The sequence below is a fragment of the Cervus canadensis genome, chromosome 14 (assembly GCF_019320065.1).
Source record: "Cervus canadensis isolate Bull #8, Minnesota chromosome 14, ASM1932006v1, whole genome shotgun sequence".
Lineage (NCBI taxonomy): Eukaryota > Metazoa > Chordata > Mammalia > Artiodactyla > Cervidae > Cervus > Cervus canadensis.
The window spans coordinates 8,306,078-8,333,975 of record NC_057399.1 but is presented as its reverse complement, the minus strand read 5'-3'; the positions used below and the strand labels follow the sequence as shown (position 1 = coordinate 8,333,975).

At 51.9% G+C, this 27,898-nt stretch overlaps 1 protein-coding gene across 1 annotated transcript; it reads right to left on the bottom strand.

Moving 5' to 3' along the window:
- Positions 1–77: 77 nt before the first annotated feature.
- Positions 78–18,205, bottom strand: LOC122452786. Its single transcript, XM_043486419.1, has 6 exons — positions 17,455–18,205; positions 11,639–11,911; positions 10,459–10,642; positions 8,756–9,033; positions 6,365–6,525; positions 78–594 (listed from the first exon to the last, which is right to left on the bottom strand). The coding sequence occupies exons 1-6, from the start codon at positions 18,203–18,205 to the stop codon at positions 247–249; spliced, it is 1,995 nt and encodes a 664-aa protein (XP_043342354.1). The 3' UTR covers positions 78–246.
- Between the last annotated feature and the right edge of the window lie 9,693 nt (positions 18,206–27,898).

The window sequence follows — 27,898 nt, the reverse complement described above, 5'->3', positions numbered from 1 at the left end:
CTCAAGTGAAGGGGTGCGTGCTGAGGGTCAGGAGGAGCAGTAGGGCCCCAGGACAGGATCAGGATGAGTCTTTCATTTGCTTTTATTTGGTTTTTCAAGCTTGGGTTGTGGGGGTCACAGCTGGTGGACGGGGAAGCCAAGAAGGGACCCCTGAGAGCTGATGGGGCTGAGGGAGGGGAGGGGGGAAGGTTCCAGTGAGCAGGCTGGGTCCTGAGGCACACCGCTGGAGCTGAGGGGCTTGGCGGATCACCACAGGGCCTGTCTCAGGGCCCCGAGCAGGAACAACGCCAGGGGCCAGGTCTGTGGAGGCACAACGGCTGTGCCTGGCGTGGACGCGCCGGCAGCCCGCAGAGACTGGTGTGGAACCTGGGTCTGTGGAGGAGGGGACGTCGACTCAGGGGGCAGTGTAAGGGCAGACGTGGGCTCAGGGTGGGGTGTGAGTCTCTGGATCTCATCGATCCAGTCGGTGAAGTAGGTGACGTTGGTGAAGATGCTGGGGTAGATGGGGTGTCGGCAGTCAAAGCCCCAGCTGGCCAGCCCCATCAGAACCCAGGAGCTGGTGAAGTCACAAACCAGGGGGCCCCCAGAATCACCCTAGGAAAGAAATGGGAGTTCAGGTGGGTGACTGAGCCAGTTCTGAGAAGACCAGGTAGCAGGGTGGGGCCTATGAGCCTCTGCCCTCCAGCCTCATTCTGTGAATTTCCAATCACCAACTTCCCACTGCAGATCAGCCCAATTAAGCCATGCAGGCAGGCACTGGAATCATGCTTCAGGAAGTCCTGATTGACCCTCAAAACAATCACAGATCTATATCCATCTATATATGGATCCTAGGAAATGGCAACCCACTCCAGTACTCTTGCCTTGAAATTCCCATGGACAGAGGCTACAGTCCATGGGGGTGCAAAGAGTTGGACACGACTGAGCCACTTCACTTTCACTTTCACATGCCCAGGGAGGCTGTGGTGGTTAGGAGTATGTGGTGTCCAAGGCCGAGAAGGGACAGATAGCTGCAGGATTTGAGCTCAAGAGGGCTGGTCTGAGAGCGGAACCTAGCCAGCTGAAGTTGCTGCAGACCTGGATCTTGCAAACTGAGCTGCAGCAGCACGTCCCCACCCAGGTCCTCCTCCTTTTTCACTTGTTTAGTCAGTCCTTTAGTTTTCTCTCAACTTCTTGATTGAGCATCTTCAGAAAGTGCCCATACCCAGGCCTGGGGGAGGCAGCCTGTATTGGTCAGGGAGCAGCTGAGGGTCCCCTGAGAGCTGCTAGGAGCTACTGGAGTCCTGAAATGCTGTCAGGGCAGGACCACCTGGGTGGAAATCCTCTCACTTCATCACCCAAAGGGAAGGGGTCATCCTTGGAGGCAGGGTGAGAGGAGCAGGATAGGATCCTGCCTTCCACACACTTGTCCAACACGCATGTCCAGCATCCAGGGCAGCTTCTGCCCTCAGGCACAGGGGTGAAATGTCAAGGTTCCTCCTTCACAGAGTTATCGTAAATAAGGCAACCAGCCTGCCATCGTCAGACGTGACATGTGAAAGCAAGCCATGGAAGGGACAGGACAGGAAGGGAAGGGCAGGTTCATAGGGTGGAGACACGGAGCTTTCCTGAGCTGAGATTCCAAACAGGACAACCCAACTTTCTGGTGCTGGCGCAGAGGGAGCGGGGAGTGCAGACGAGGAGAGGAGGGATGGCCAGGCGGGCGGCAGGAGGAGCAACGACACGTGGGAAGCGGGGCGGGGAGACAGGACTCGGGTTCCCAGGGCCTTAGGGTGGGGTTGGGGTTGCCTCCCGTGAAGAACTGTCCAGCTCATGTCGAGCACCTGGCTTGCTCTGGTGCTGTGATCTGGTGTTGTGTGGAGAAGGAACCTGTTTGGAGGCAGCTATAGGAGAGAAGGCGAGAGATTATGGGTGGGGAGGGGCCAGCGTGGTGAGAAACAGTCAGATTTGGGACAGTATGTTGAAGGAGGCAACAGGAACTGTCACAGCAGAGCCTATCTCAGGAGGCTGTGCAGAGGGGAGGAACAGGCTAAGCGTGGAGCCCCGGGGCCTCCAGCGTTTAGCGGTGGGAGGGGAGGGGCCCAGGTGCAGAGTGGAGTAGCTGGCTGGCCCTGGTGCCCAGGAAACGGCAGTGAGGCTTGCCCAAGTGCCGAGTGAGAGGAGGGTTTGGAGCCACGGTGGCTCGGGCAAGGCAGGCTCCTGGGGACACTGGCCACGAGGCTCCGGGGGCCCTGGGCATACTCCTGGGCAGAGCGGGTTAGATCCAGGGCTGTTAGGAGGGGTCCCTGGGGGGAGGAGGCAGAGACCGGGCAGCAGCGGGAGGGCGATTGCCCCTGCACGTTTATACGAGAGCTGCGAAAGCGGAGACAAGTATGGAGCAAGGGAGCCTCTGGGCACCCGGAACTCCAGGAGGGACTGGGCACGACGGGCCAGGAGGCTCAGGAGAGACGGAAGATGCTGCTGGACTGGGAAGATGAACGGCACCCAGGCCAGTGAAACAGGAAGCCAGCTCTCCAGCTGAGAGGGAGGGGTGGGGGAAGCGGTGACTTGAGGGGAAGAGAAGGGTACACGGTGTGGCTAGCCAAAAGTAACCCTCAAAGACGGCCGTCCTCATCACTAGAACCTGGGGCTATGTTACCTTATGTGGCAAAAGGGACTCTACAGCTGTGATGGAGTTGAGAATCAGGAAACAGGAAGATTATCCTGGATTATCTGGCTGGACCCAACATAAACACAAAGGTACCCATGAGGAAAGAGGGAGGCAGGAGGTCAGAGTCAGAGGAGATGTGATGATAGGAGCAGAGGGAGGAGCAATGTGACTTGGTGACGTAGGAAGGGGCCATGGGCCAAGGATTGCTGAGGACCTCTAAAAAGATAGAAAAAGCAAGAAAACATTTTCTCCTAGAGCCTCCAGAAGGAAGCAGCCAGGCCAACACCTTGACTTTAGACTCTGAGGTCCAGAAATGTGAGATAATACGTTTGTTGTCTGAGCCACCAATTTAAGGTGATGTCACCAAAGCACCAAGAAAGTCACACCAGGGGCTGCTTGGACTTTGGGAATGTGCCACCATCTCCTCAGCTCTTCCCCTCTGGGGTCCCCACCTGGGGTGCCCTTGTCCCTCCCCACAGTGTACCCACCCTGAGCTGTCCAAGGCCAGGGGCAGGCCTGGTCCCTGTCTACCACAGGCCTCCAGGATTCGTGCAGATAAGCCTCGTGGTTGCTGATATTATGGTGGAATCTGGGCCAGTCTGAGGGAGATGGGAAGGGCTCCAAAAGCCTCCTGCTCCCTGGGGAGCTCTCAGAAGGCAGAGGAAGCTCCAACACTAGTGTATCCAGTGGAAAGTGAGCTGTGGTTTGCACTACTGAAGAGACAGAGCAAACCAAGGCAGTGTGTGTGTGTGTGTGTGTGTGTGTGTGTGTGGTGTATCATGTATATATGTGTTGGATGGGGCCAGGGCAGTGAATTCTACCTTGGGTGAGAGGACAGGTCTAAGGCCCAGAAGAACAGGCACAATCCTGGTAGAAGGAGACAGACCAGGCCAGGAGATTGAAAGCCAAGACTTGCTAAGTACCTACTGAATGTCAGGCACAGTATTAAACTTTCTATAGGGACCTTATTAAGAGGAGGCTGTTAGCAACCCCATTTCATGGGTGAGGAAACTCAGTAAGGTCACAATCCCAGTAAACGACATTGAATACTGAAACCAGGGCTCTCCTGCCCCACAGTCTGAGCACCGAATGCTTCTGTGGCCGGTCTCTCCTCAGACCTGTTTCTGGGTGCCCTGTGCAGGGAGAGGGGTACTTCCAGGGAGAGAAGAGGGGCCTGGGTTTCATGGTGGGGGCTGGAGCAGGCGATGCGCAGGAGATGAGTCCAGACAGAGTGTCTCAGGGAGGCTGTGGTGACTGAAAGGGTGAGAGTGGGAGGAGGGGGTCATCTAATGCCTTGGCTCTTGGGGGTCCATCTCAGCACCATCCTCAGCCGGGGAAGAAATGAGAGGAGTGGGCTCAAGGGCACTATGGACATCCAGCAGGCAGGCAGACAGAGGGTTCCAGCCCTGGGCTCCGTGGGCAGGACCTCTGCAGGCTGGAAGGGAGGTCCGGGGTGACAGCGGATGGGGGCGCAGGGGACTGAGCCCTTCGTTTCACCTTCGGGAGCGGCTGACTCTGTGAGAAGGCCAGGCCAGGCCGGACAGCCAGACCGCTCATACCACTGGCTGTGGACTGGGAACCTGCAAGGAGGGCAAGGGGCCCAGCTTCCCGCCTCTGGCTCAGCAGCCCCGTGGGCGGCCGTGGGAACAGCCGTGGGTGAGGCCATCCTGTGGGCCAGGGGCAGCTCCTCCCTCCTGTGTGCATCTCCTGGCGTGCCAAAGCGTATCTCCACAGACTGGCTAGCTCTGAAAACAGCAGAAATGGATCTCACAGTTCTAGAAGTCAGAAGTCTGAAGCCAACTATCTGTGTCTCTCCCTCTTCTATAAGAAAACAAATCATTGGATTTAGAGCCCGCTCTAAATTCAGCAAGGTCTCATCTTGAGATGCTTAACAACCGTATCCGCAAAGACCTATTTCCAAATAAGGTCACATTCTGAGATTTAGGGGACACAAATTTAGGAGACACCATCCAACCCACTACACCATCCTTGCAACAATCCCATGATGGAGGCCTCCAAAGCCTACGCTGTGGATGAGGACGCAGGCTCAGAGGGGAAACGACCGCCCGAAGTCACGTGGTAGCGCAGTGTCTCCCTCCGGAGCCCTGACACTCCCTCCGCTCCACGACACCATCCGTGGAAGAATCAGCAGGGGATGCCAGCCTGGGAGCCTGGGCCCTGAGGATGATGCCGTGGAGGTCAGGTGGGGCTTGGGGTCAGAACGCAGGGGCCCAAGCTGTGGCCCTTATTGTAGGGGCGCCACCTTCCTTCTCCAGGCTTGCTTTCTCACCATAAAGACACCACAGAGAGTGGAAAAGAAGCTTCCCAGTCAAGTATCCAACAGCGGGACTTCCTTGGTGGTCCGGTGGTGATGAGTCTGCCTTCCAATGCAGAGGATGCGGTCCAATCCCTGGTCAGAGGACTGAGATCCCACATGCCCCGAGGCAGCTAAGTCTGTGCGGCAACTGCCGAGCCCACGTGCCCGGAAGGGCGCACGCCTCAAGGAAAGCGGAGGCCACGCGCCCGGAAGCGCGCACGCCTCAAGGAAAGCGGAGGCCACGCGCCCGGAAGCGCGCACGCCTCAACGAAAGCGGAGCCCACGCGCCCGGAAGCGCGCACGCCTCAACGAAAGCGGAGCCCACACGCTGCCGCGGGTAGCCTGCCCGTCGCGACTCACACCCAGCCAACACGGCCGCAACAAACAGAGCGAGGCCAAAAACCCCACAAAACAAACGTCCAGCAGTAGACTGATATCCGGAATATGTAAAATACACAAGAGCCCCTAAAGGAAGAGACGGACAAACCAACCGAAAAATGAGAGGGGGGAAAATCCTGAAAGGAAACGTTACAGAAAAACATGTCCAAAGGTAAAAATATGTGAAAGTACATTCAATTCGTCACTGGAAAAGTGAAAATCACAATAAGTTATTAAAATGAGAAAAGATGGAAAGTGCTAAGTACTGGTGAGGATATGAACTCTCATCCACTGCTCGAATGAATGGAAATGGAGAACCACTTTGGAGAAGTTTGGTAACATCTGCCAAAGTTTAATATACACACACCTTTTAATCGAATAATTCTACTCAAGGGTTTCTGTGAAATAGAAGATAAAACATTTGGAAGTGAAATGAAATGAAAAATTTGGAAAGTACTAAAATACGCATTAAAGTGTAACTGATCATAGGATTCAATGGACACAGGAGAGTCCTGTAGAGTAAGGAGACTGAACAGGTAACAGTATGGATGAGTCTCACAAACACAACGTTAAGACAAGAAAGACTGACAACCGGAAATAAATTCTACTTACAGAATATTCAGAATCTAATCCAAGGTATTAAAAGTGAAGATGGTGGTTTCCGTTGGGTGTTGGTGACAGGAAGGAGGTGTGAGTGGGCCTCTGGGGTATTGATCACATGTTGCCTCACTATGTGAAAATTCATGCAACTTATGAAAAGAGCATGGGTGTATGTATGTTACACTTCAATAAAAACTTTAAAATATGCCTCAAGAATAGATGCCGTAGATGCCCTCATGTGCCAGGGCCTTAGGAAGGGGGTGGCCTGGGGGATGTGGCCAAGGGATGGAGCCCAGGAAGATGCAGAGAGGAGGAAACGGGAAGCCCAGGGGTCCACAAAGAGAGCAGAGGACCACAGCCCCTCCCCAGAGAGACTGAGGCCCTGAGAACAGCAGGGAAACACACAGGGCCTGACTCACGTGGCAGATGGACTTTCCTGCGGAGAAGTCCCCGGCACACAGCATGTCCTCGCGCACAGAGAAGTTTTTGCCTCTCGCACGTCCATATAACATGTTACAGAGCTTGTTCCCAATGAAGCTCACCTTACCCGCCTGGAGATGGAAGGGTTCCAGCAGGGGAGCTGCGAGGATAAAGAGGAAGTCAGGGAAGGATGCTGTGGCCTAGCTACAGAGCTCTGCCTTACCAGTCAGCACCAGCCCTCAGCTCGGGGCTTTCTCCGCACAGCTGGGCGTTCACCCTTGTTTCAGTCTTCTACTTATGTCTAATAAGCCCTCCTGTGTTTCTCAGACGTTTCCAAACTCATCCTATCCCCTCCACCTCTTTCACAGCAACAGGCCACACTCCTGTTCCACAAAGGGAGCAGGCGAATCCCTCCAGCACCCGCCGCTCACTGGCGCTTAGCAGCCACTCACCAACCGGTCTACCCTTTCACCAACCTTCCCACCCACTCACCTTTTGTTTATCATTAACCTTGCTTTGCATCCACCTACCTATCTTTCCTCATGTCCCATTCACCCACTCATCCTTCCATAAATTTGCCTATACACTCATCTTTTCATCCATCTCTTCATTCTCCCCTCCAGCAATAGACCGCTCACTCCATCTCTCTGCCCACCATCCTTTCATCCATTCGCCCAAACATCTTCCCTTCCACCCACTCGTCCTCCCACCTTGCCCCATCCATTCTCTCATCCAATCACTGATTTATTCATCATTCAATTACTCATTTATTCCTCTGTCCTTGTGCTAAGTATCTTTTAACTAATGATACAGGGGAACGTTTTAGTTGGGGCAGACAGGGTAAATGAAGTAAATAAGTAGCATTACTTTAGATCTAGTAAGTGGTATAGAGGACATAAAACAGGGAGACATGCTATTAGGGGCAGCCTGTTTTAGCTCACATGATCAAGTAAAACTCCGCAGAGGAGCAGCGGAGTTCCATATGGAAAAAAAACGAGTTATGACAAGGTTAGTTGGGAAAGCAAATGAGTCCAGGGGGATAGTCAAGGTGGATACCTGAGGTGGGAATGGCCTTGGCATTGTCAAGGCAGGAGGGAGATCTGCTGGCTGGGGTGGTGTGGGTGAGGGATGCAGCAGGAGATGAGAGAGAGGAATGGGCCTGAGAGCCAAGGCAGGGAGTGTCGACCTTATTTTAAGAAGAAACGAGAAGCACTGGGGGTGATGAGCAGGGAACTGGCATGACGCCTGCTCTGAAGCAAATGCTCAGACAGCCATGTGGAGAGTGACACAGAGCACGCAGGGTGGGAGCCAGGACCAGCCTGGGGCATGGGCTGGGATGTCAGGGTCCCTGACCTCAAGGAGGAGCCTGTCTGTGTGTGTGTGTGCGTATGTGTGTGTATGAAGTATGGTATGCATGTGTTCTGTGTGTGTGTGTGTGAAGTGTGGTATGCATGTGTTGTATGTATGTGTGTGTGTGTGAAGTGTGGCATACATGTGTTATGTGTGTGTGGTGTGAGAATTCTGGGGACCTGGTTGTTTGTCCTATGATTATTGACTGTTAACTGACATACTAATAGGCAAGGACCAGGGATGCTGGAACATCCCACCCAATGAAGCAGCATCTGTTCAAAATGCCTGGAGCACCTCTGTAGAGAAACACCATACCAAATTATGACCCTACAAATAATTACAAATGAATATTCTTTCCCTCCCTAATTTGGCATCCTAAGCATTTTACCAAGTCATAAACACTCCTTTCTTCAGTGAAGGCTCTTGCTCATAAGTTTTGGTCTACTTTTCTCCTCTTTCAATCTTAAAAAAATACAATTTGCCTAACAAGTCTACAAATTAGATAGACAACCTGAGCTGGGAGAAAACCAAAGTGAGGTCTGGAGAGTGAAATCCTCTAAGTCATAATCATTCTAAACTGATCAGGCAGGCTCAGAGATCAGAGGTCATACTTGTGTTTTCTTTCCACTTTTCCCAAGCACCTCCTATGCCACTGGGAAATCAGAGAGGTTGTCAGTGACCTAGAAGGAGTCAGGCCCCAACCATGACCTTTGAGTTGGATCAAGTCATCTCAGATCTATGGTTGATTTAAACCTTGGAATCAAGAACCAGAAAGACTTCAAGAACTCAGATTCTTGATTCCAAAGTCAAAGATTCCCAGACTTCAGAGCTTTACACTTAGGGAACACCAAAGCTTTAGAAGCACACACTTTCAGAACTAGAAGTAGAATGGTCCAGTCCCCTGGAAATGAAGCACAGTGGGCCAGGGGCCCTTTGTCTGGGGACCCCTCAGATGGAGGCACACCTCCCTTCTTTGTTCCTGTCCTTCTCCCCTTCCTCCGCCTCCTCTCATCCCCCCCAACTCCCCCACACCCTCTCACTTTCCTCGTTGAGCATCCCCCAGCCGGTTATCCAGCAGGATGAGTTCCTGGGGAGCTTCATGCCAGGGACTGGGAGGCAGGCGGGGACGATGGAGGAGGTGAAGTTCACAGGAGACGGCAGCTGCAACATGGCGATGTCGCTCCCGAAGGGATGCAGCTTCTCGAAGTCTGGGTGCGTGATAATCCGGCTCACGGGTACCTCCCGGGTCTGAGGGCCGTGCTGGTAGAGCTGGGTGCTCCCTAACAGAACCCGGTAGCTCTCCGGGGCTTTGGGTTTGCTGGAGAAGGAAAGGCGCCTTGTCACCATCACCTCCAAGCGGGGACGCGCTCTCTGCCTGCATCCCCGTCTAACTGCCCGCACCCCTCTGGGCCCCTCCACTCCTCGTCTCCCCATTTCTAGTGTTCAGGAGCCCTTCTTTCCTGAGGCTGATTGATGCCCTGCTTACAGTTTCAGACATGTGGCTGGCATCTCCATCACACACTAGAATTGCAGAAGCACCAAATCCTTGTTCTGGAAAGGTCCTCGGTGGGGTCATCACATGAAGGCCTTTGATTGTAGGCAGCAGGCATTCTGGCTCAGTCCCAGCTCTAACTTCACCCTTCCCGAGACGCCACACAACGCACCTTCTGGCCCCACACTCTTCCTTCCAGACCATCCCCTTTTTTCAACACCTACCTGCCCAAAGCCTGCTTCTCCACTGAGTTACAAGGACTCGCAAAAGATTCATTAAATAAATGAGCCAGTGAAGGCAGGAAATGGAACCTTGCCTTTTTCCCCAACACAGGTGCCGAATCTCCCCCACCCTCACTGTCTCCACGGCCCATCTGCTTGGAGCCCCTCTCTCGTGTTCCCCTCATGGACCCTTCCCCTCCAGCAAGCCCTCCCTCTCCACAGCCCTTCTCCTGACCCCCACCCCATGTGCTCTGCCCTCCTCATCCATGCTGGGCTTTCTCTTCTGACGGGATGGAGACGTGGTGAGGTGGGATCTGCCACCCCTGATGCCACAGAGGGGCTTGCACGGAGCATGGCTCAGAGTGGGTGCCGACAGACCCTGAGCCCGAAAGCTCCAGCGCCCAGACCTGGGCTGCGGTGCCTGAACGCCCTGGTGAGCCCCCTCCTCTGTTCAGAAGCCTGGCACCGCGCCAGCCCCGCGTGGCTGAGTGAATGAGACTCCTGAGCAGCCCTGTCACTCTCCCAGCGAGCCCACCTCCCCCTTATGAGCCTAGTCCCTACCATGGCTCCTCAAATGCATGCCAGGGCCTGCGACTCCTCCCGGGCACACAGTTTCGCAGGAGTAATAAGAATCTCCCAGCTGCTGACCACACATGCAGTGCCAGGCGCCCCCTGATAGTCTGACACCTGGAAACAAGCGGACACTGAGCAGAAGCTGTGATCTGAGACGGGTCCACACCGCATGGCAGTGAGGATGGACACTGTCCGTCTCCTGAGGCTCACCTGTGCTGGGGACAGAAACACGGGCCAAGGGTGGAGCATGCCCACGATCTGGGCAGGTGAGCGGGAAGGACAGTCCAGGTGCGGGGTACACAGGCCAAAGGTGGAACGACACGCCTCTGAAGGCACACACTGCCCAGAGGAGGGCCCAGAGGAGCTAACGTGGGACGCCCATCCCCCTTCTCTCCTCTGCCCCTGCATCCCCCTCCCCTGCCAGAGCCTGTGCTGGCAGCCTAGGAAGGAGACTCACTTGAGAAAGCAGTGGGCGGTGGAAAGGAGCCAGCTGGAGTTAATGAGGACGGCTCCACACACGTGCGAGCCCTGGGACTGCAGGCTGGCCTGCCATGGCCACTGGCCGGCCTCCACGTCCCGGCCGCCGTAGATCCTCCCCATCACCTTGGGTTTCCCGCACACTGTGGAGACTCCCCTGCCACCTGTAACAGAGACACTGGTGGTGCCCCAAATGTCAAAACCAGGAAGGCCGCCCCGCTTCACAGATGGGAGAACCACGCCAGGTGTCCAGCGGCCTAGCCGAAAGGCCAGGCGTCCAGCAGCCTAGCCAAAAGGCCAGGACTCTGCTTCACCGGCCGCCACTGAGGACGGGAGGGCACAGCACAACGCATCAAGCCCTGTGGGGTGACGACCCGGGGGCCTGGGGGGTGGGGCAAGGAGGGACCAGCTCACAGGAGCGTCTCCAGGCAGATGAACATCCTTGAGCAAGGCTGCCAAGGGCTGCACACATCACAGACCTCATTTCCGTCAACTAGCCACCTCAATGCCTTGTCTTGTAGATCAAAGAACTAAAGGTCTCAGAAGTTGCCAAGATTACTCTCTCAAGATCATGGCTTCTAAGGGCCTGTGCTCCCTCCACTTGACCCCATGTCTCAGGGAGGGAGATTTGCAGGCAGAAGCTGTGGCGCTGCGTGATCTGGGGCAAGTCACAGCCCTCTCTGACTCTGCAGGAGTCTCCATTTCTAAAAGAAGAAGGAGTGGGCTAATGAGGACAGCCCTGGTTCCAGGACTCACGCCTGGGAGGGCAGGAGTGTGCCCAGGCCCCCTGAGACCGGGCATCCTGGTCTAGGGCCTGGGCTCCCAGGGCCGCGGTGAGGGAAGTGACAGCCCTGGGCCCTGGACTCAGGCCCATTCACGCAGTAGACCTAGCACTTTCCTCTATCCAGCCTCCAACCTCCGGACCAGACCCTGCTGGTCCCCACTCCCTCGCCCCACACAGGGACTGGGTCTTCTCCCACCCGAAGGCCTCACAGAGGAGGGCCTGACCCACCTGTGTGGAGGGGACCTCTGGGCTGCCTGGCTGGAGGGAAGGGCAGAGAAACGATGAGACTGAGTGACTCACCAGGCCCTGGTCACGGCCGTCACCCTCAGGCCCTGTAGCCTAGGGGATCTTGGCCCGAATGGAGGCCCCAACGCACCTGTGGCTCCCGGGGCCAACCGCTGTGCTCGCCAAGTCGGGGCGCCGCCCCCCAACGCTCCCGCCTCGCCTGCAGTCGGGCCGGGGGCGGCCGTGGCTGGGGACCCTCGCAGCTCCACGGTGGCCACGTCCAGCAGCAGCAGCCAGAGAAGAGCCGCGGGCTGGCCCGGGCCGCGGGGGATCCCCGCCGCCCTGCCCATTGCCGGGGTTACTGACCCCCAGCCCGGCCCCACCCTGCTCTGGCCCCGCCCCAGACCAACGCCGAACAACTCTGCTTCAACACGATTTTTAAACCGTGAAGTTCATTTATACAAAGGGCACGTCAATGATTTTCAGTAAATGTTTTAAAAATTTATTGATTTATACTTAAATAAACCTTTTAGTTTAGAATGGTTTTAGATGTATGGAAAAACTGCAATGATAATACGAAGAGTTCTAGTATTCCTCCTCACCCTGTTTCCCCTAATGATAAGATCTTTGTTTTTTTTTTTTTTTTTTTTTTTTTTATGATAAGATCTTTGGATGGCCCTCGCACATTTGCCACAACTAGCGAGCCAATACTGATACCTTAGTATTAACCTAAGCCCATTATTTCTTTCTTTCTTTCTTTTTTTTTTAAAATCTTTTAAGTTTAAGGTGCATAGCATAGTGATTTGGAGAGGGAAATGGCAACCCACTCCAGTATTCTTGCTTGGAGAATCCCAGGGACAGAGGAGCCTGCTGGGCTGCCGTCTATGGGGTCACACAGAGTCGGACACGACTGAAGCGACTTCGCAGCAGCAGCGGCATAGTGATTTGCCTTATATGCATCATGAAATGGTCACCCCAATAAATTTAGTGAACCCACATAGGTACAGAATTAAAGAAATAGGAAAAAGAATGTGTCTCCCAGTGATGAGAACTCAGGATTTACTCTAACAAGTTTCCTGTATCATATAGAGCACTATTAATTATATTTATCATGTTGTATATTACCTTCCTAGTTCTTATAACCAGAAGTTTGTTTCTTTGACTATAGCTGTCTAATTCCTACCTCCCCATTCCTGGCTTCTTGTAACCACAAATTTGAGATCTCTTTTTTCTGTGAATTTGTTTGTTTTTGAAGTATAATTGACCTACAATGCTGTTAGTTGCTGTTACACAACATAGTGATTGGATATTTCTGCACATTTCAAAATAATAGGAATAGTTATGATATGTCACCATACAAAGACATTACACAGTTATTCACTATATTCCCCACAGTGTACATTTCTTACCCATTTCACACTCATTTATTTGGCAATTGGAACTTAAAAATATATATATTTATTTATTTATTTTGGCTCCCTTGGGTCTTGTTGCTCCGCGAGGGGTTTGTCTAGTTGTGGAGAGTGGGGAGTAGGTACTCTTTATCGTGGTGTGCAGGCTTCTCATTGCTGTGGCTTCTCTCGTGGAGCACATTCTCCAGGGCGTGGAGGCTTCAGTAATTGAGGTGCACTGGCTTAGTTGCCCCATAGCATGTGTTGTCTTCCTGGATCAGGAATTGAACACATGTCCCCTGCGTTGGCAGGTAAATTCTTAATCACTGGACCACCACGGAACTCTTGCCATGGGAACTTTGTACCTCAATCTCCCTCAGCTTTCGCTTTCTTCCCCCCAATCCTCTCCCTTCTGCTAACCACCTGTTTGTTCTCTTTGTCTATAACTCTGTTTGTTTTGTTATGTTTGTTCATTTATCTTTTAGATTCCAAAAGAAGTGTAATCATACAGTACTTGTCTTTGTCTGACTTATATCACTTAGCATGATAGTTTCTGGGCTTCCCAGGTGATGCTAGTGGTAAAGAACCCACCTGCCAATGCAGGAGACATAAAACAAGCCAGTTCTAACTCTGGGTGGGGATGATCCCCTGGAGGAGGGCGTGGCGATTCGCCCCCAGCTGCCCCAGCCCAGTGTTCTTGCCTCGAGAATCCCATTTACAGAGAAGGCTGGTGTGCTTCTGTGCTCAGCTTTCTTATGGTCCAACTCTCACATCCACACACGACCACTGGAGAAACCATAGCCTTGACTAGACGGACCTTTGTTGGCAAAGTAATGTCTCTGCTTTTTAATATGCTGTCTAGGTTGGCCATAACTTTTCTTCCAAGGGGCAAGGGACTTTTAATTTCATGGCTGCAGCCACCATCTGCAGTGATTTTGGAGCCCCACGTAAATAAAGTCTCTCACTGTTTCCATTGTTTCCCCATCTATTTGCCATGAAGTAATGGGACTGGATGCCATAATTTTAGTTTTCTGAATGTTGAGTTTTAGCCAGCTCTTTCACTCTCCTCTTTCACTTTCATCAAGAGGCTCTTTAGTTCTTCGCTTTCTGCCATAAGGGTAATGTCATCTGCATATATGAGGTTATTGATATTTCTCCCGGCAATCTTGATTCCTGCTTATGCTTCATCCAGCCCTGCATTTCACATGATGTACTTTGCATATAAGTTAAATAAGCAATATGTGTGAATGGACCCTCATCTTTCTGAATCATTGCATTGTTCCTAGCAGGTGGATGAAAGAATTCCCATCAGCGTCGGGGATCCTCAGCAGAAATCATGCGTGTGGATAGAGGGGTGTCTGTGGCTTACGCTGGTGGGCACTCCTTCACCATCTGTGTGGTCCTAGCATTTGGGCCCCTAGAAGGGTGGGTCTGGTGGGCAGATGGCATGCAGAGGAGAACCTTCAGAGGTGTGTTGTTGGTGTAGTAGGCAGCAGTCAAAAGTCATGGTGCTTCCTGGGTAAGAGGCCAGATAACCAAGTGCTCTCTCAGGATAAAGGCCCTGAGAGTCGGCTGGACAGCACCAGGTGTTGCTGGCTATTCTGTGGCACAGCTGATGGGCAAGGACAACTCCACGTTGGGCCAAGGTGGTGAAAGTCTACAAAGTCTTATGTCCCTGAACCCAACTGCCCCAGGAGCCATGGGGACTATTGAGTATCAATCTGGTCAGCTGTATCACTAGGTCTCAACCAACCTGTGTGTGTATGCTCAGTCATGTCTGACTCTTTGCGACCTCATGGACTGCATCCTGCCAGGCTCCTCTGTCCACGGGATTTCCCAGGCAAGAATACTGCAGTGTGTTTCCATTTCCTCCTTCAGGGGATCTTCCTCACCCAGGGATCGAGCTCAGGGATCCAGGGATCAAACTCAGGGATCCAGGGACCAATCTGCACTGCAGGTGGATTCTTTCTTTTAAGGCACCAGGGAAGACCTTCAACCAGTCTAGCTCCATGGAAACCTAACTTCTCAGGGATACACAGGACCTCTGGGGATCAGTGAACTGACAAGGATGAAAGTGGGTGTTTTGCAGAAAGTTTTCAGTTTCGTCTCAGGTTCAAAGAATTTGTTAACAAAATAAGCCACTTGTTATACACAAATAAATAATACCAAAATTTTTTAGAGAATTATCTAGCTTTCTTTCAATATACTAATGTTAAAAGAAAAGAGAAATAGAAACAGCAGAGGATACATCACTGAATTGGGTTTTGACCAACATCCAGAATTAAACAGCACAGGGAAATCCCCTGACACAGCATTTTTGGAGTCCCAGTTAGGAAAAGTTCCCAGCAATGCATCTGCTTCATGAGTGAGATTTCAAATATTGCAGTTTGGGATTCCAGTTTATAATCCCAGGATGCAAACTATACCATCATCAATCTGTGAGCAGTTTCAGCTAGGTTTCAGGCTAATGCTATTTGTTTGTCATGTAAAACTTGGAATATTGTTAAGCCTGGGGCTTGGTTGGCCAGTGTCCCTCTGGGGGCTCAACAATTTCAAGACTTGTCTCCTGTCTTGCCTATGGTTCTGCAAAGCTTGCATTCACAGTAGGCAATTAGGACACTCAAGTCAGGGCTGTGTCCAGGCAAATTAAAAGCAAGGTCAGAGGCCTGATCTGTTTTGTCTTTGCGCCTGATCAAGACTATTTATTTAATTTACCTAATACTGGGGAGGTTTTGTCCCTGAGAGAGAGCATGAAGGACTGAGAATTGGAGAGCCTGGGGAGTCCTGCTCTGAGGACATATAGCTCTGACGTTCTCAAATCCTTTAGACATGTTCTCTATTCTTTTCTGAAGGCTTAGGATTCTTCTAGCAGTGGGAAGCTCATCTCAGTTTCATGTTTCCCTGATAGGATGAAGTGACCCATTTTTTAAAAAAACTATTCAACAGGAATTTGGCAACAAGGAGCTCATGATCTGAGCCACAGTCAGCTCCTGGTCTTGTTTTTGCTGACTGTATAGCGCTTCTCTGTCTTTGGCTGCAAAGAATATAATCAATCTGATTTCGATATTGACTATCTGGTGATGGCCATGTGTAGAGTCTTAAATTCAGACCTAAATTGAAGAAAGCAGGGAAAACCATTAGACCATTCAGGTATGACCTAAATCAAATCCCTTATGATTATACAGTGGAAGTGAGAAATAGATTTAAGGGATTAGATCTGATAGACAGAGTGCCTGATGAAGTATGGATGGAGGTTTGTGACATTGTACAGGAGACAGGGATCAAGAAAATCCCAAAGAAAAAGAAACGCAAAAAAACAAAATGGCTGTCTGAGGAGGCCTTACAAATAGCTGTGAAAAGAAGAGAAGTGAAAAGCAAAGAAGAAAAGGAAAGATATACCCATTTGAATGCAGAGTTCCAAAGAATAGCAAGGAGAGATAAGAAAGCCTTCCTCAGTGATCAGTGCAAAGAAATAGAGGAAAACAATAGATTGGGAAAGACTAGAGACCTCTTCAAGAAAATTAGAGATACCAAGGGAACATTTCATACAAAGATGGGCTCAATAAAGGACAGAAATGGTAGGGACCTAACAGAAGCAGAAGATATTAAGAAGAGGTGGCAAGAATACACAGAAGAACTGTACAAAAAAGATCTTCACGGCCCAGATAATCACGATGGTATGATCACTCATCTAGAGCCAGACAGTCTGGAATGTGAAGTCAAGTGGGCCTTAGAAAGCATCACTACGAACAAAGCTAGTGGAGGTGATGGAATTCCAGTTGAGCTATTTCAAGTCCTGAAAGATGATGCTGTGAAAGTGCTGCACTCAATATGCCAGCAAATTTGGAAAACTCAGCAGTGGCCACCAGACTGGAAAAGGTCAGTTTTCATTCCAATCCCTAAGAAAGGTAATGCCAAAGAATGTTCAAACTACTGCACAATTGCACTCATCTCACATGCTAGCAAATTAATGCTCAAAATTCTCCAAGCCAGGCTTCAGCAGTATGTGAACTGTGAATTTCCAGATGTTCAAGCTGGTTTTAGAAAAGGCAGAGGAACCAGAGATCAAATTGCAAACATCCATTGGATTATCAAAAAAGCAAGAGCGTTCCAGAAAAACATGTATTTCTTTTTATTGATTGTGTGGATCACCATAAACTGTGGAAAAGTCTTAAAGAGAAGGGAATACCAGACCACCAGACCACTTGAGAAATCTGTATTCAGGTCAGGAAGCAGCAGTTAGAACTGGACATGGAACAACAGACTGGTTCCAAATAGGATAAGGAGTTGGTGATAGACAGGGAGGCCTGGCGTGCTATGATTCATGGGGTCGAAAAGAGTCAGACACGACTGAGCGACTGAACTGAACTGAAGCCATGGACAGAGCCTGAAGCTAATGAAGATTTGTGGGGGAAAGACTTTGGCAGATCTGCTCGGGGAACACCATGGCTCTCCTGTTCAGAGGCAATGGTTACAAAGGACAGAGGGCATGACCATCTCCCCAAGCAGAGAACACCACTTAGGGCCATGCTGAGGGTGTCTGGATGTCTGGAGCTCCGCCCTAAATGGTGCCCACTTAGGGCAATGCTGAGGGTGTCTGGATGTCTGGAACTCCGTCCTAAATGGTGCCCACTTAGGGCAATGCTGAGGGTGTCTGGATGTCTGGAGCTCTGTCCTAAATGGTGCCCACTTAGGGCAATGCTGAGGGTGTCTGGATGTCTGGAGCTCTGTCCTAAATGGTGCCCACTTAAGGCCATGCTGAGGGTGTCTGGATGTCTGGAGCTCCGCCCTAAATGGTGCCCACTTAGGGCAATGCTGAGGGTGTCTGGATGTCTGGAGCTCTGTCCTAAATGGTGCCCACTTAGGGCCATGCTGAGGGTGTCTGGATGTCTGGCGCTCCGTCCTAAATGGTGCCCACTTAGGGCCATGCTGAGGGTGTCTGGATGTCTGGCGCTCCGTCCTAAATGGTGCCCACTTAGGGCAATGCTGAGGGTGTCTGGATGTCTGGCGCTCCGCCCTAAATGGTGCCCACTTAGGGCAATGCTGAGGGTGTCTGGATGTCTGGAGCTCTGTCCTAAATGGTGCCCACTTAGGGCCATGCTGAGGGTGTCTGGATGTCTGGCGCTCCGTCCTAAATGGTGCCCACTTAGGGCCATGCTGAGGGTGTCTGGATGTCTGGCGCTCTGTCCTAAATGGTGCCCACTTAGGGCAATGCTGAGGATGTCTGGATGTCTGGAGCTCTGTCCTAAATGGTGCCCACTTAGGGCAATGCTGAGGGTGTCTGGATGTCTGGAGCTCTGGGAGTGGGGGTCGGGGCTGGGCACCATCCCTGGTCCTTCTCCTGTGCTGCCTGTTTGTTACCTGACATCAGACCCCCATGAAGGACGGGACAGCGGGCTGGTACTCAGATCCTAAAGATCACCTGTGAGGTGTGTGCGGGGGAGGTCTCAGGAGGAGGTCTCTGTGGGATGGGCTGAGAGGTCTCTGGGTGAGATTTCTCAGAGTGGGCGTGTGGGAGGTCCCCGTGTGGGGACAGTGTGGGTCTCTGTGGGGACTCTTGGTGAGGGGACCTCCGTTGGTGGCTGTCCTGCCCCTTACAAGAGAAGGGCACAGGATTTTCCCTTCTGGTTTCCTGCTGTTCTGCTGGTGGCCCTCTGGGTCACTTCTCAGCACAGGTGTCTTTGGGGTCAGCCCCCCCACCCCCAGCACTCCCCCCTCGATGCCTCTGGGGGGACCAGGCAGCCCCAGGCTCAGAGTCTCTGCCTGTGCCTGCCTCTCCCCTGAGCTCTGGAGGCCACTCTGTGCCCTGAGTCCCAGCCGCTCCCTGAGACCCTGTCTGAGCCCCCACTGCGGTGCCCACCCTGAGAGATGTGGCCCAGAGGCAAGACCTGGCCCCAGGTCAGACCTCAGCACAAGCAGGCCTGTGCACGCTGCCATGCAGGCCTGGAGCTGGTCCCGTGTGTGGGGGTCCTAGCAGGCGTGGGGCAGGCCCATTCCAGCTGTCACGCGGATCAGGGCCCTCCTGGAGCCGGTCCCTCCACCCCATTAGTGACTCTGACACAGAGCCCCAAATCGCTCTAGAGAACTGCTCTTGTCTCCCTGCTTTCCAGGGCTTCCCTGGGGCTCACGTGGGAAAGAATCTGCCTGTAATTCAGGAGACCTGGGTGCGATACCTGGGTCGGGAAGATCCCTTGGAGAAGGGAATGGCTACCCACTGCAATATTCTTGTCTGGAAAATTACATGGACAGAGGAGCCTGCAGGCTACAGTCCATGCTGTCTCAAAGAGTTGGACATGCCTGAGTGACTGACACTTTCCTGTGTAGCTGGGTCCTGGGGAAGAAAGCTGACTGCACCCTTCTCCACAGGTCACTTCCCGCTCACTGGGTGACACATCGTGTCTGCTGGCTTCCTCCCTGTCTGGGCTCCGGGCTGAGCAAGGCTGATGACAGCTGAGACTTGCTATGGCTGTAGCAGAGCCCCTGGGCCTGTTGAGTCCCACCTGTCCTCTGGGAGCCTCCTCGGGCCACATGCATGCATAGGTAGAGGTCCCGGACCACGAGTCTGTCCCAAGCTCCCAGTCCTGTGCAAGCCGATTAACTACACTCTGGAGAGGTGGAGACTGCCTGCTTGGAGGCTCTGCTGCTTCTGAGGGCCTGGCCGTCTGTCAGGGGGTCCAGGTGGCCTCCCTCTGTCTGGGCTCTGGGAGCTGGAGTAGAGGGGGGACTCTGGGGCGGGGCCGCCAGGAGCCACCGGCCCCTCACTTCTTTCCTCTGGGCCTGTAGGTGCCGGTGGGACGCCAGGGGCTCCTGGGTCACTGCACCATCTATGGGCACCTCTGCCCCCTGCCTCCTTTCCCGGTGTCCGACACTAGGGGCACAGTGTCCCACCCTCAGACAGTGAGGGGACTGCTCACCAAGACATGCCCCTGCCCATTCCCTGGCAGAGGCGGGGACTATGAGCAGGGCTGTCCTCTTCTCCAGGGCAGGGGTGGACCAGCCCTCCGGGGCCTCCATGTTCCACACCGCAACCCTCAGAGCTGAGAGTGTGTGGTCCTCATCCTCACCACCTCTCCAGAGCAGGAGAAAAACAGAGGAAAGTTGACAGGCCTGGCGCATCTCATTACATCTCCATCTGGGAGAGGAGGGGCTTCCAGGACGGCGCCATCTAATCCCACCATGACACGGGGACGAGGTTTCTCCCACCCTGGACTCGGCCAGCACTGCCCCAGACTCCCCTCCTTATTCTGACATGTGAATAGTCTCTGACACCTTCTGAGCCTGGGGGGAGTTTCAGCTTCTGCAAACTCCTCCCCTACAGGCTCACAAGTTCAAGGTAGAGAAGTGGGGGGACAGAGGCGCATCCTGAGAAGAGGGGGGTCTTTAGGGTTAGTTCCCCGCGACACATCCTGATGCTGTGGCTTGTTTCTGTAATGCTGGTGTGACGGACGCTGAGGTGCAGGGAGGGAATTGAGTGTGGGTGAGTATCCATGCTGGGGTTCACTTTCCTTCCGTGACCCCGTCCCATGTGGAAGTCAAAGCACGCGCCTGGGAAGAGTGGCCCCTGATCCGTGTCCTTCCCCCGAGCAGGGCACAGACAGAGCACCATTTCTCAGGAGAAAAAAAAAACACATTTATTTCAGGAAACTAATTTTGTGGTAGGAAGAAGCTTAGCATACAGAGGATGTGCTAACACGAGAGAAAAAAGGTGTCATATGCACGGTATGCATTTTTTTCTTGGAGAAGAGTTTTCCTTTCAGGAAAGCTGTGACAAACATGTTCTGATTGACCAGAAGAGGTGTATTTCTGAAGAAGACAGTGTCTTGGACGGGGTGGAGACGGCCTGGGACACTTGTCATTCTTGATCTGTGCTGGCAGGCTCTGCCTGGCCGGGGACCTGACTCCCTGGGTGGGAAGGTCCGCCTGCAGTCCCTGGGACTGGTCCACTTACTCTTTGTAGGACAGCTGTGACCCATGGGGCTGGCTCACTGATGGCAGGCTGTTTGTCTCATCCCTCTCCTTTGCTCTTTGTTGGAGAGAAACCTATGGTAGCAGTAAGCTTAACCTAGGGGCCCTGGAGTTCTGCTTTGTACCAATGAAACTCCGAAGATGAGGTCTACGGTGAAGCTCCATCTTCTCTAAGATCTGTCCAACAGTTGTCATGAGAACCTGAGCCTCAACAGTCTTGATGTCCAAAATCAGACTTCTTTTGACTGTTCCCTGGCTCTGGGCAGTGTCTGCAGCAGGCTTGCCTTTTAGCAGGGGCTGTTCTGGTCTTTTGCTTTATTGGGGAAAATCCACTGCTTAATCCTTTCTCTGAAGTGGTTTTCCGAAGAAACCTGTTCTTTTTTCAGGATTAACTGGTGAGACTTGCTTTGTAGGGACTCTGCTGATTCCTTTTTCTGGGCAGGGTGGCTCATCCTGCGGGCCTGGAGGGCTCTGTGTACCACCAGCCCTTTTCTCTGCTGTGCTGGTTTGGGCCTCCTATTAGTCTCTCTCGCATCAGTGGAGATGAACTTCCTGCTCTGACTCTTATGTTAGGGCTGCCTTCTCAGGGCCTCCTGCTGTCCCTGGCTGCCCTCTCCACTCAATGTAACATCACATGTGCGGGAATTGGATGTGTCTCCACTGGACAAGGTCTCAAAACAGCACAGAGATTCCTGAGAAGCCAAGGCGTTTGTGGCAATGAATGTGTCCGAGTGACAGTCTTTGAGAAGCCTCTCAGCGGCACAGTCTTGAAGGAGCAGGCAAGTGGCCTGGCCTTAGCCTGTTTCTGTCAGTCTATGAACCCTTGGAACTTAAGCTTATGAGACTGTTCATCAAAGTCTACATCTTCTGGATTTGTGGCAACAGACTTTGTGTTCGAGGAGGGATTTTTATGGGACCTTGGATACCATGATCTCCTCATATCTATATTAATTATTTGGTATTTGATTAAGAGACTAGGTTCAAAAGTACCTTTCCAAGTAGTGTCTCTGTCCATCACCTCTTGTCCTCTGGAAGACTGGGAACAGTCACTGAAGTCCATGACTGTCTCACTAGAACAAGTTTTTGGAGAGGTCTGTCCTCCAGATTCCTTCTGTGGCTCATTCCTGGCCATTGCTGGATGTGGACTTGGCTCCAGGCTGCCGTTCTCAGCCTCCACAACAGACTCACTGTGCCACATTCTGCCCACAAAGCTGTATGTGGGGGCCTGAGAAGGTGGCTTGTCTTCCTGTCCAGTCAGAGGGGCCTCTGAGGGCTTCTGGGTGTTGCCAGTTGAGGTTCCTCGCAGAGCCCCCCAGGTTCCCTCAGTCACATGGTAGGGGGCAGGAAGGGCCTCTCCAGGGTGGGCCCTGCCTGCATTGCTATCACTTTCTATCCTGGATGGGGATGAGAATGTTTGCCCAAGCCCTCTGGTAACTGGGCTTGTGGGTGGTCCCCAGAGGGGCCTTCAAGATGAACCTTGGAAGGCAAATGCAGTGAGTACTTTTCAACTTCAAGCTCAATGTGATCTTGAGGACCTTGGGTAGTAGGACCCATCTTTGTCTGACCCAAAATCTTGTCAAAGGCACTTCCAGCTCCTAGAATATAAGGACTGAGGACAAGAGACCTCATGGGAGGTGTTCATGGAGGCTTCCCTATCCTGAGAGGATCCTGCATTTTCTGTACCCGTAGGAGCATTTGACTCTCCAGGAAGGTCTAAGGAGTGGTTGGCAGCAAACCTTGAACAACAGACATTAACAGGGATCCGGCACTCATGCATCTGCTCCCCCTTCCTGCTTATAAGGACCCCCAGGACTTCTGGATGCTTCCTGCCTGGGCTCAACTCTTTCCAACTCAGGCTTTGCACTTGGAACCTTCACTGAAGGGTTGGCTGAGGTCATGTACAGAACTTTTAGGATCCTCCCACACTCTGCTTCACTTCCTGGCACAGGTGCTTCCCTCGTGGGATCCTTGCTGGGTACCAGGACCTCATCTTCTGTGCATCTGGATTGCTTTTGCCTAGACCTGCAGACAGACTTGAGGGCCTCTTCTTGCCCAGTGCCTTGACGAGGCCTTGGGGAATCCCCCTGAGGCTGCATCTCTTTCTGAGGCTCTTGGGTTCTGCAGGGCAGGGCCCTCTCTTATTGCATGAGTCTTTTGGAAAGATGGTACTCCAGTTTCTCCCAAACCTCAGGGCTGATCAAATCCCTAGGAATGATGGAGACAGAGGTGTGGGCCTGAGAAGACCTGTTCCCCTGGGGAAGATTGGGGGTGACCTGGCTAAAGACATGCTGAGATTTTTTTAACCAAAGAGGATAAAGTTCTCCCACTTTCTAGTTGCTTTTTAAAAAAATGATATTCCAGGATTTGAATTGCACTGGGGATCAAAGATAGTGGCTTAATTTGGATTATAGGGCAAGAGTTCATAGTACCTAGTCTCCAGTTGAGAGGAAGATGGTTGGATTGGGAAAGACAGGGTGAGATGAGCAGCGGTCTCTAACTGAACCCAAAGTGGTCCTTGATCTTGGGGCATGGTTAGAGTCAATTGTTGGGGTCAGGCCACGGTTGTCATATGAGCCTGAAATTGAGGTTGAGAGTGAGGCTTGGTTGGAGTCAAGGATTGGAGTTGGGTCTGAGTCTTTATGTCAGCCCGAGTTTGTGGCTGTGAGTCAGATATGATTGGAGTCAAGGTTTGGTGTCAGACCTGGGTTCCCTTGAGAGCCTGAGGTTGTGGTTGTGACTGAGGTTTTATTGGAGTCAAGGACTGGGGTCAGGTCTGGGCCCTCATGTGAGTGTGAGGTGGTGGTTGAAAGTGAGGCATGGCTGGAGTCAAGGGTGGGAGTTGGGCCTGGGTCTCCATGTGAGTGTGAGATGGTTGTGGGTGAAAGTGAGCTGTGGTTGGAGTCAAGGGCTAGGGTTGAGCATGGGTGTCCACATGAGCTGGAGGTGGTGTTTGAAAATGAGTCATGGTTGGAGTCAAGTGCTTTGATTGGACCTGGGTCTCCACTTGAACTTGAGATGGTGTTGACACTGGGGTAAGGTTGGAGTCAAGAGTTATGGTCTAGCCTGAGTCTCCACGTGAGCCCAAAGGTGGTGATTGAATCTGGGGCATGGTTAGAGTTAAGGGTAGGGGTCTGGCCTGGGCCTCCGTTTGACCCTGAGGTGATAGTTGCAACTAGGACATGGTTGGAGTCTAGGACTGAGGCTGAGGCTGGGCTACAGCGTGGGTAAGGGCTGGACCAATGACAGTTGTGATGTCAATTTAGCTTGAATTTGGAATTGTTCAGCCTTAGAGCATTCATTCGGAGAAGGCAATGGCACCCCACTCCAGTCCTCTTGCCTGGAAAATCCCATGGACAGAGGAGCCTGGTAGGCTGCAGTCCATGGGGTTGCTACGAGCCAGACATGACTGAGCGACTTCACTTTCACTTTTCATTTCCATGCATTGGAGAAGGAAATGGCAACCCACTCCAGTGTTCTTGCCTGGAGAATCCCAGGGACCGGGGAGCCTGGAGGGCTGCCGTCTATGGGGTCGCACAGAGTCGGACACGACTGAAGTGACTTAGCAGCAGCAGCAGCAGAGCATTCATTGAATAAGATAGGGTGTAACTCTAGAGAGGATCCAAGTACTGTGTCAGTAGACACCAGAGACTCACTCTGCAGAAAGGGGAGACCCAGAAGAGCTTCCCGCATGTCTTCTGTAGATGGTCCCCCAAAGTGTCAGGATATCAGGTCTCTTTGGGACCAAGCAGCTGTTCTGGTTTGCCTTTTATGCTCCATAAGTGTGGTGTGGTGTGGCTCCATCTGAGGGGTCTCCAGGCAAAGGTCCCCTTGGCCCACTATGCTTCATTTCCAGGGGACTGGACCATTCTACTTCTAGTTCTGAAAGTGTGCGATTCTAAAGCTTTGGTGTTCCCTAAGTGTAAAGCTCTGAAGTCTGGGAATCTTTGACTTTGGAATCAAGAATCTGAGTTCTTGAAGTCTTTCTGGTTCTTAATTCCAAGGTTTAAATCAACCATAGATCTGAGATAACTTGATCCAACCCAAAGGTCATGGTTGGGGGCTGACTCCTTCCAGGTCACTGACAAACTCTCTGATTTCCCAGTGGCATAGGAGGTGCTTGGGAAAAGTGGAAAGAAAATACAGGTATGACCTCTGATCTCTGAGCCTGCCTGATAAATTCCGAACCTCGCGTTGCTCTTTTCCCAACCCAGTTCACCCGTCTGCTCTGTAGGCTGATTAACTGGACTGAATGACACGGGAAAGTAACTGTTTTTTAACGTTTGAAGGTGGAGAGATGGAGGTACAAACTTATGAGTGAGAGTTTCTATTAAAGAAAGGGTGGTTTATGATTGGTGAAATGCTTATGACGCAAAATTAGGGAGGGAGAGAGTATTTATTTGTAATTATTAGTTGGGTCATAATTTGGTATGGTGTTTCTCTACAGAGGTGCTCCAGGCATTTTATACAGACGCTGTCTTCATTGGGTGGGATGTTCCAGCATTTCTGGTCCTTGCCTATTAGTATGTCACTAACACACCCTAATCACAGGACAAACAACCTGGTCAGCAGCACTCTCACACCACAGACACACACACACACACACACACACACACACACACACGCACACACACACACACACAAGGCTCCTCCTTGAGGTCAGGGACCCTGACATCCCAGCCCACGCCCCAGGCAGGGCCTGGCACCTGGTAGGTATCCCAAGCTGCCCCCGGGCCCCTCCTCCCTGGACTCCAGACTGGTCCCGGCTCCCACGCTGGGTGCTCTATGTCGCTCTCCACACAGCTGTCTGAGCATTTGCTTCAGAGCAGGCGTCATGCCAGTTCCCTGCTCATCACCCCCAGTGCTTCTCATTTCTTCTTAAAATAAGGTCGACACTCCCTGCCTTGGCTCTCAGACCCATTCCTCTCTCTCATCTCCTGCTGCATCCCTCACCCACACCACCCCAGCCAGCAGACCTCCCTCCTGCCTTGACGATGCCAGGGCCATTCCCACCTCAGGTATCCACCTTGACTATCCCCCTGGACTCATTTCCTCTCCCAACTAATCTTGTCATGACTTGTTTCTTTAGGAGTGAGCAGCTCAGCTGCTCCTCTGCGGAGTTTTACTAGATCATGTGAGCTAAAACAGGCTGCCCCTAATAGCACGTCTCCCTGTTTTATTTCCTCTATACCACTTATTAGATCTAAAGTAATGCTACTTATTTACTTCATTTACCCTGTCTGCCCCAATTAAAAATGTTCCCCTGTATCGTTAGTTAAAACATACTTAACACGAGAACAGAGGAATAAATGAGTAAACTGAATGATGAATAAATGACTGATTGGATCAGAGGATGAATGGGGGAAGGTGGGAGGATGAGTGGGTGGAAGTGTAGATGTTTGGGCGGATGGGTGAAAGGATGGTGGGCAGAGAGATGCAGTGAGTGGGTCTGTTGATGGAGCGGAAAATAGATGAATGAAAAGAGGAGTGTATAGGCAAATGATGGATGGAAGGATGAGTGGGTGAATGGGACATGAGGAAAGACAGGTAGGTGGATGGAGGAACAGGTGGATGGAAAGCAAGGTTAATGATAAACAAAAGGTGAGTGGGTGGGAAGGTTAGTGAAAGGGTAGACCGGTTGGTGAGTGGCTGCTAAGCGCCAGTGAGCGGCAGGTGCTGGAGGGATTCGCCTGCTCCCTTTGTGGAACAGGAGTGTGGCCTGTTGCTGTGAAAGAGGTGGAGGGGATAGGATGAGTTTGGAAACGTCTGAGAAACACAGGAGGGCTTACTAGGCAGAGGTAGAAGACTGAAACAAGGGTGGACGCCCAGCTGTGCGGAGAAAGCCCCGAGCTGAGGGCTGGTGCTGACTGGTAAGGCAGAGCTCTGTAGCTAGGCCACAGCATCCTTCCCTGACTTCCTCTTTATCCTCGCAGCTCCCCTGCTGGAACCCTTCCATCTCCAGGCGGGTAAGGTGAGCTTCATTGGGAACAAGCTCTGTAACATGTTATATGGACGTGCGAGAGGCAAAAACTTCTCTGTGCGCGAGGACATGCTGTGTGCCGGGGACTTCTCCGCAGGAAAGTCCATCTGCCACGTGAGTCAGGCCCTGTCTGTTTCCCTGCTGTTCTCAGGGCCTCAGTCTCTCTGGGGAGGGGCTGTGGTCCTCTGCTCTCCTTGTGGAGCCCTGGGCTTCCCGTTTCCTCCTCTCTGCATCTTCCTGGGCTCCGTCCCTTGGCCGCATCCCCCAGGCAACCCCCTTCCTAAGCCCCTTGCACATGAGGGCATCTATGACATCTATTCTTGAGACATCTTTAAAGTTTTTATTGAAGTGTAACATACATACACCCATGCTCTTTTCATAAGTTGGATAAATTTTCACATAGTGAGGCAACATGTGATCAATACCCCAGAGGCCGACTCACACCTCCTTCCTGTCACCAACACCCAACGGAAACCACCATCTTCACCTTCAGTACCTTAGATCAGATTCTGAATGTTCCATCAGTAGGGTTTATTTCCAGTTGTCAGTCTTTTTTGTCTTAACGTGGTATTTGTGAGACTCATCCATAGTGTTGCCTGTGGGTGCAGCGTGTTCACGTTCCTTGCTCTATAGGAACGTTCCTTGCTCTCCTGTCTGCACTGAATTCTGTGATCAATTACCTTCTTAATGGGTATTTTAGTGCTCAAAGCTTTTCATTTCATTTCACTTCCAAATGTTTTATATTCTATTTCACAGAATCCCTTGCTTAGAATTGTTGGAGTAAAAAGTATGCGTGTATTCAGCTTTGGCAGATATTACCAAACGTCTCCAAAGTGGTTCGCCATTTCCACTCACTCGAGCAGTAGATGAGAGTTTATAATCTCACTAATACTTAGCACTTTCCATCTTTTTTCATTTTAATAGCTTACTGTAGTTTGATTTTCTTGATGACCAATTAAATATACTTTCACATATTTATTATCACTGGATATCTTTTTTTGTAACATTTCTTTTCAAGATTTCCCCTCTTATTTTTCTGTTGGGGGCTCTGTCTCTGCCTTTAGGGGCTCTTTATGTA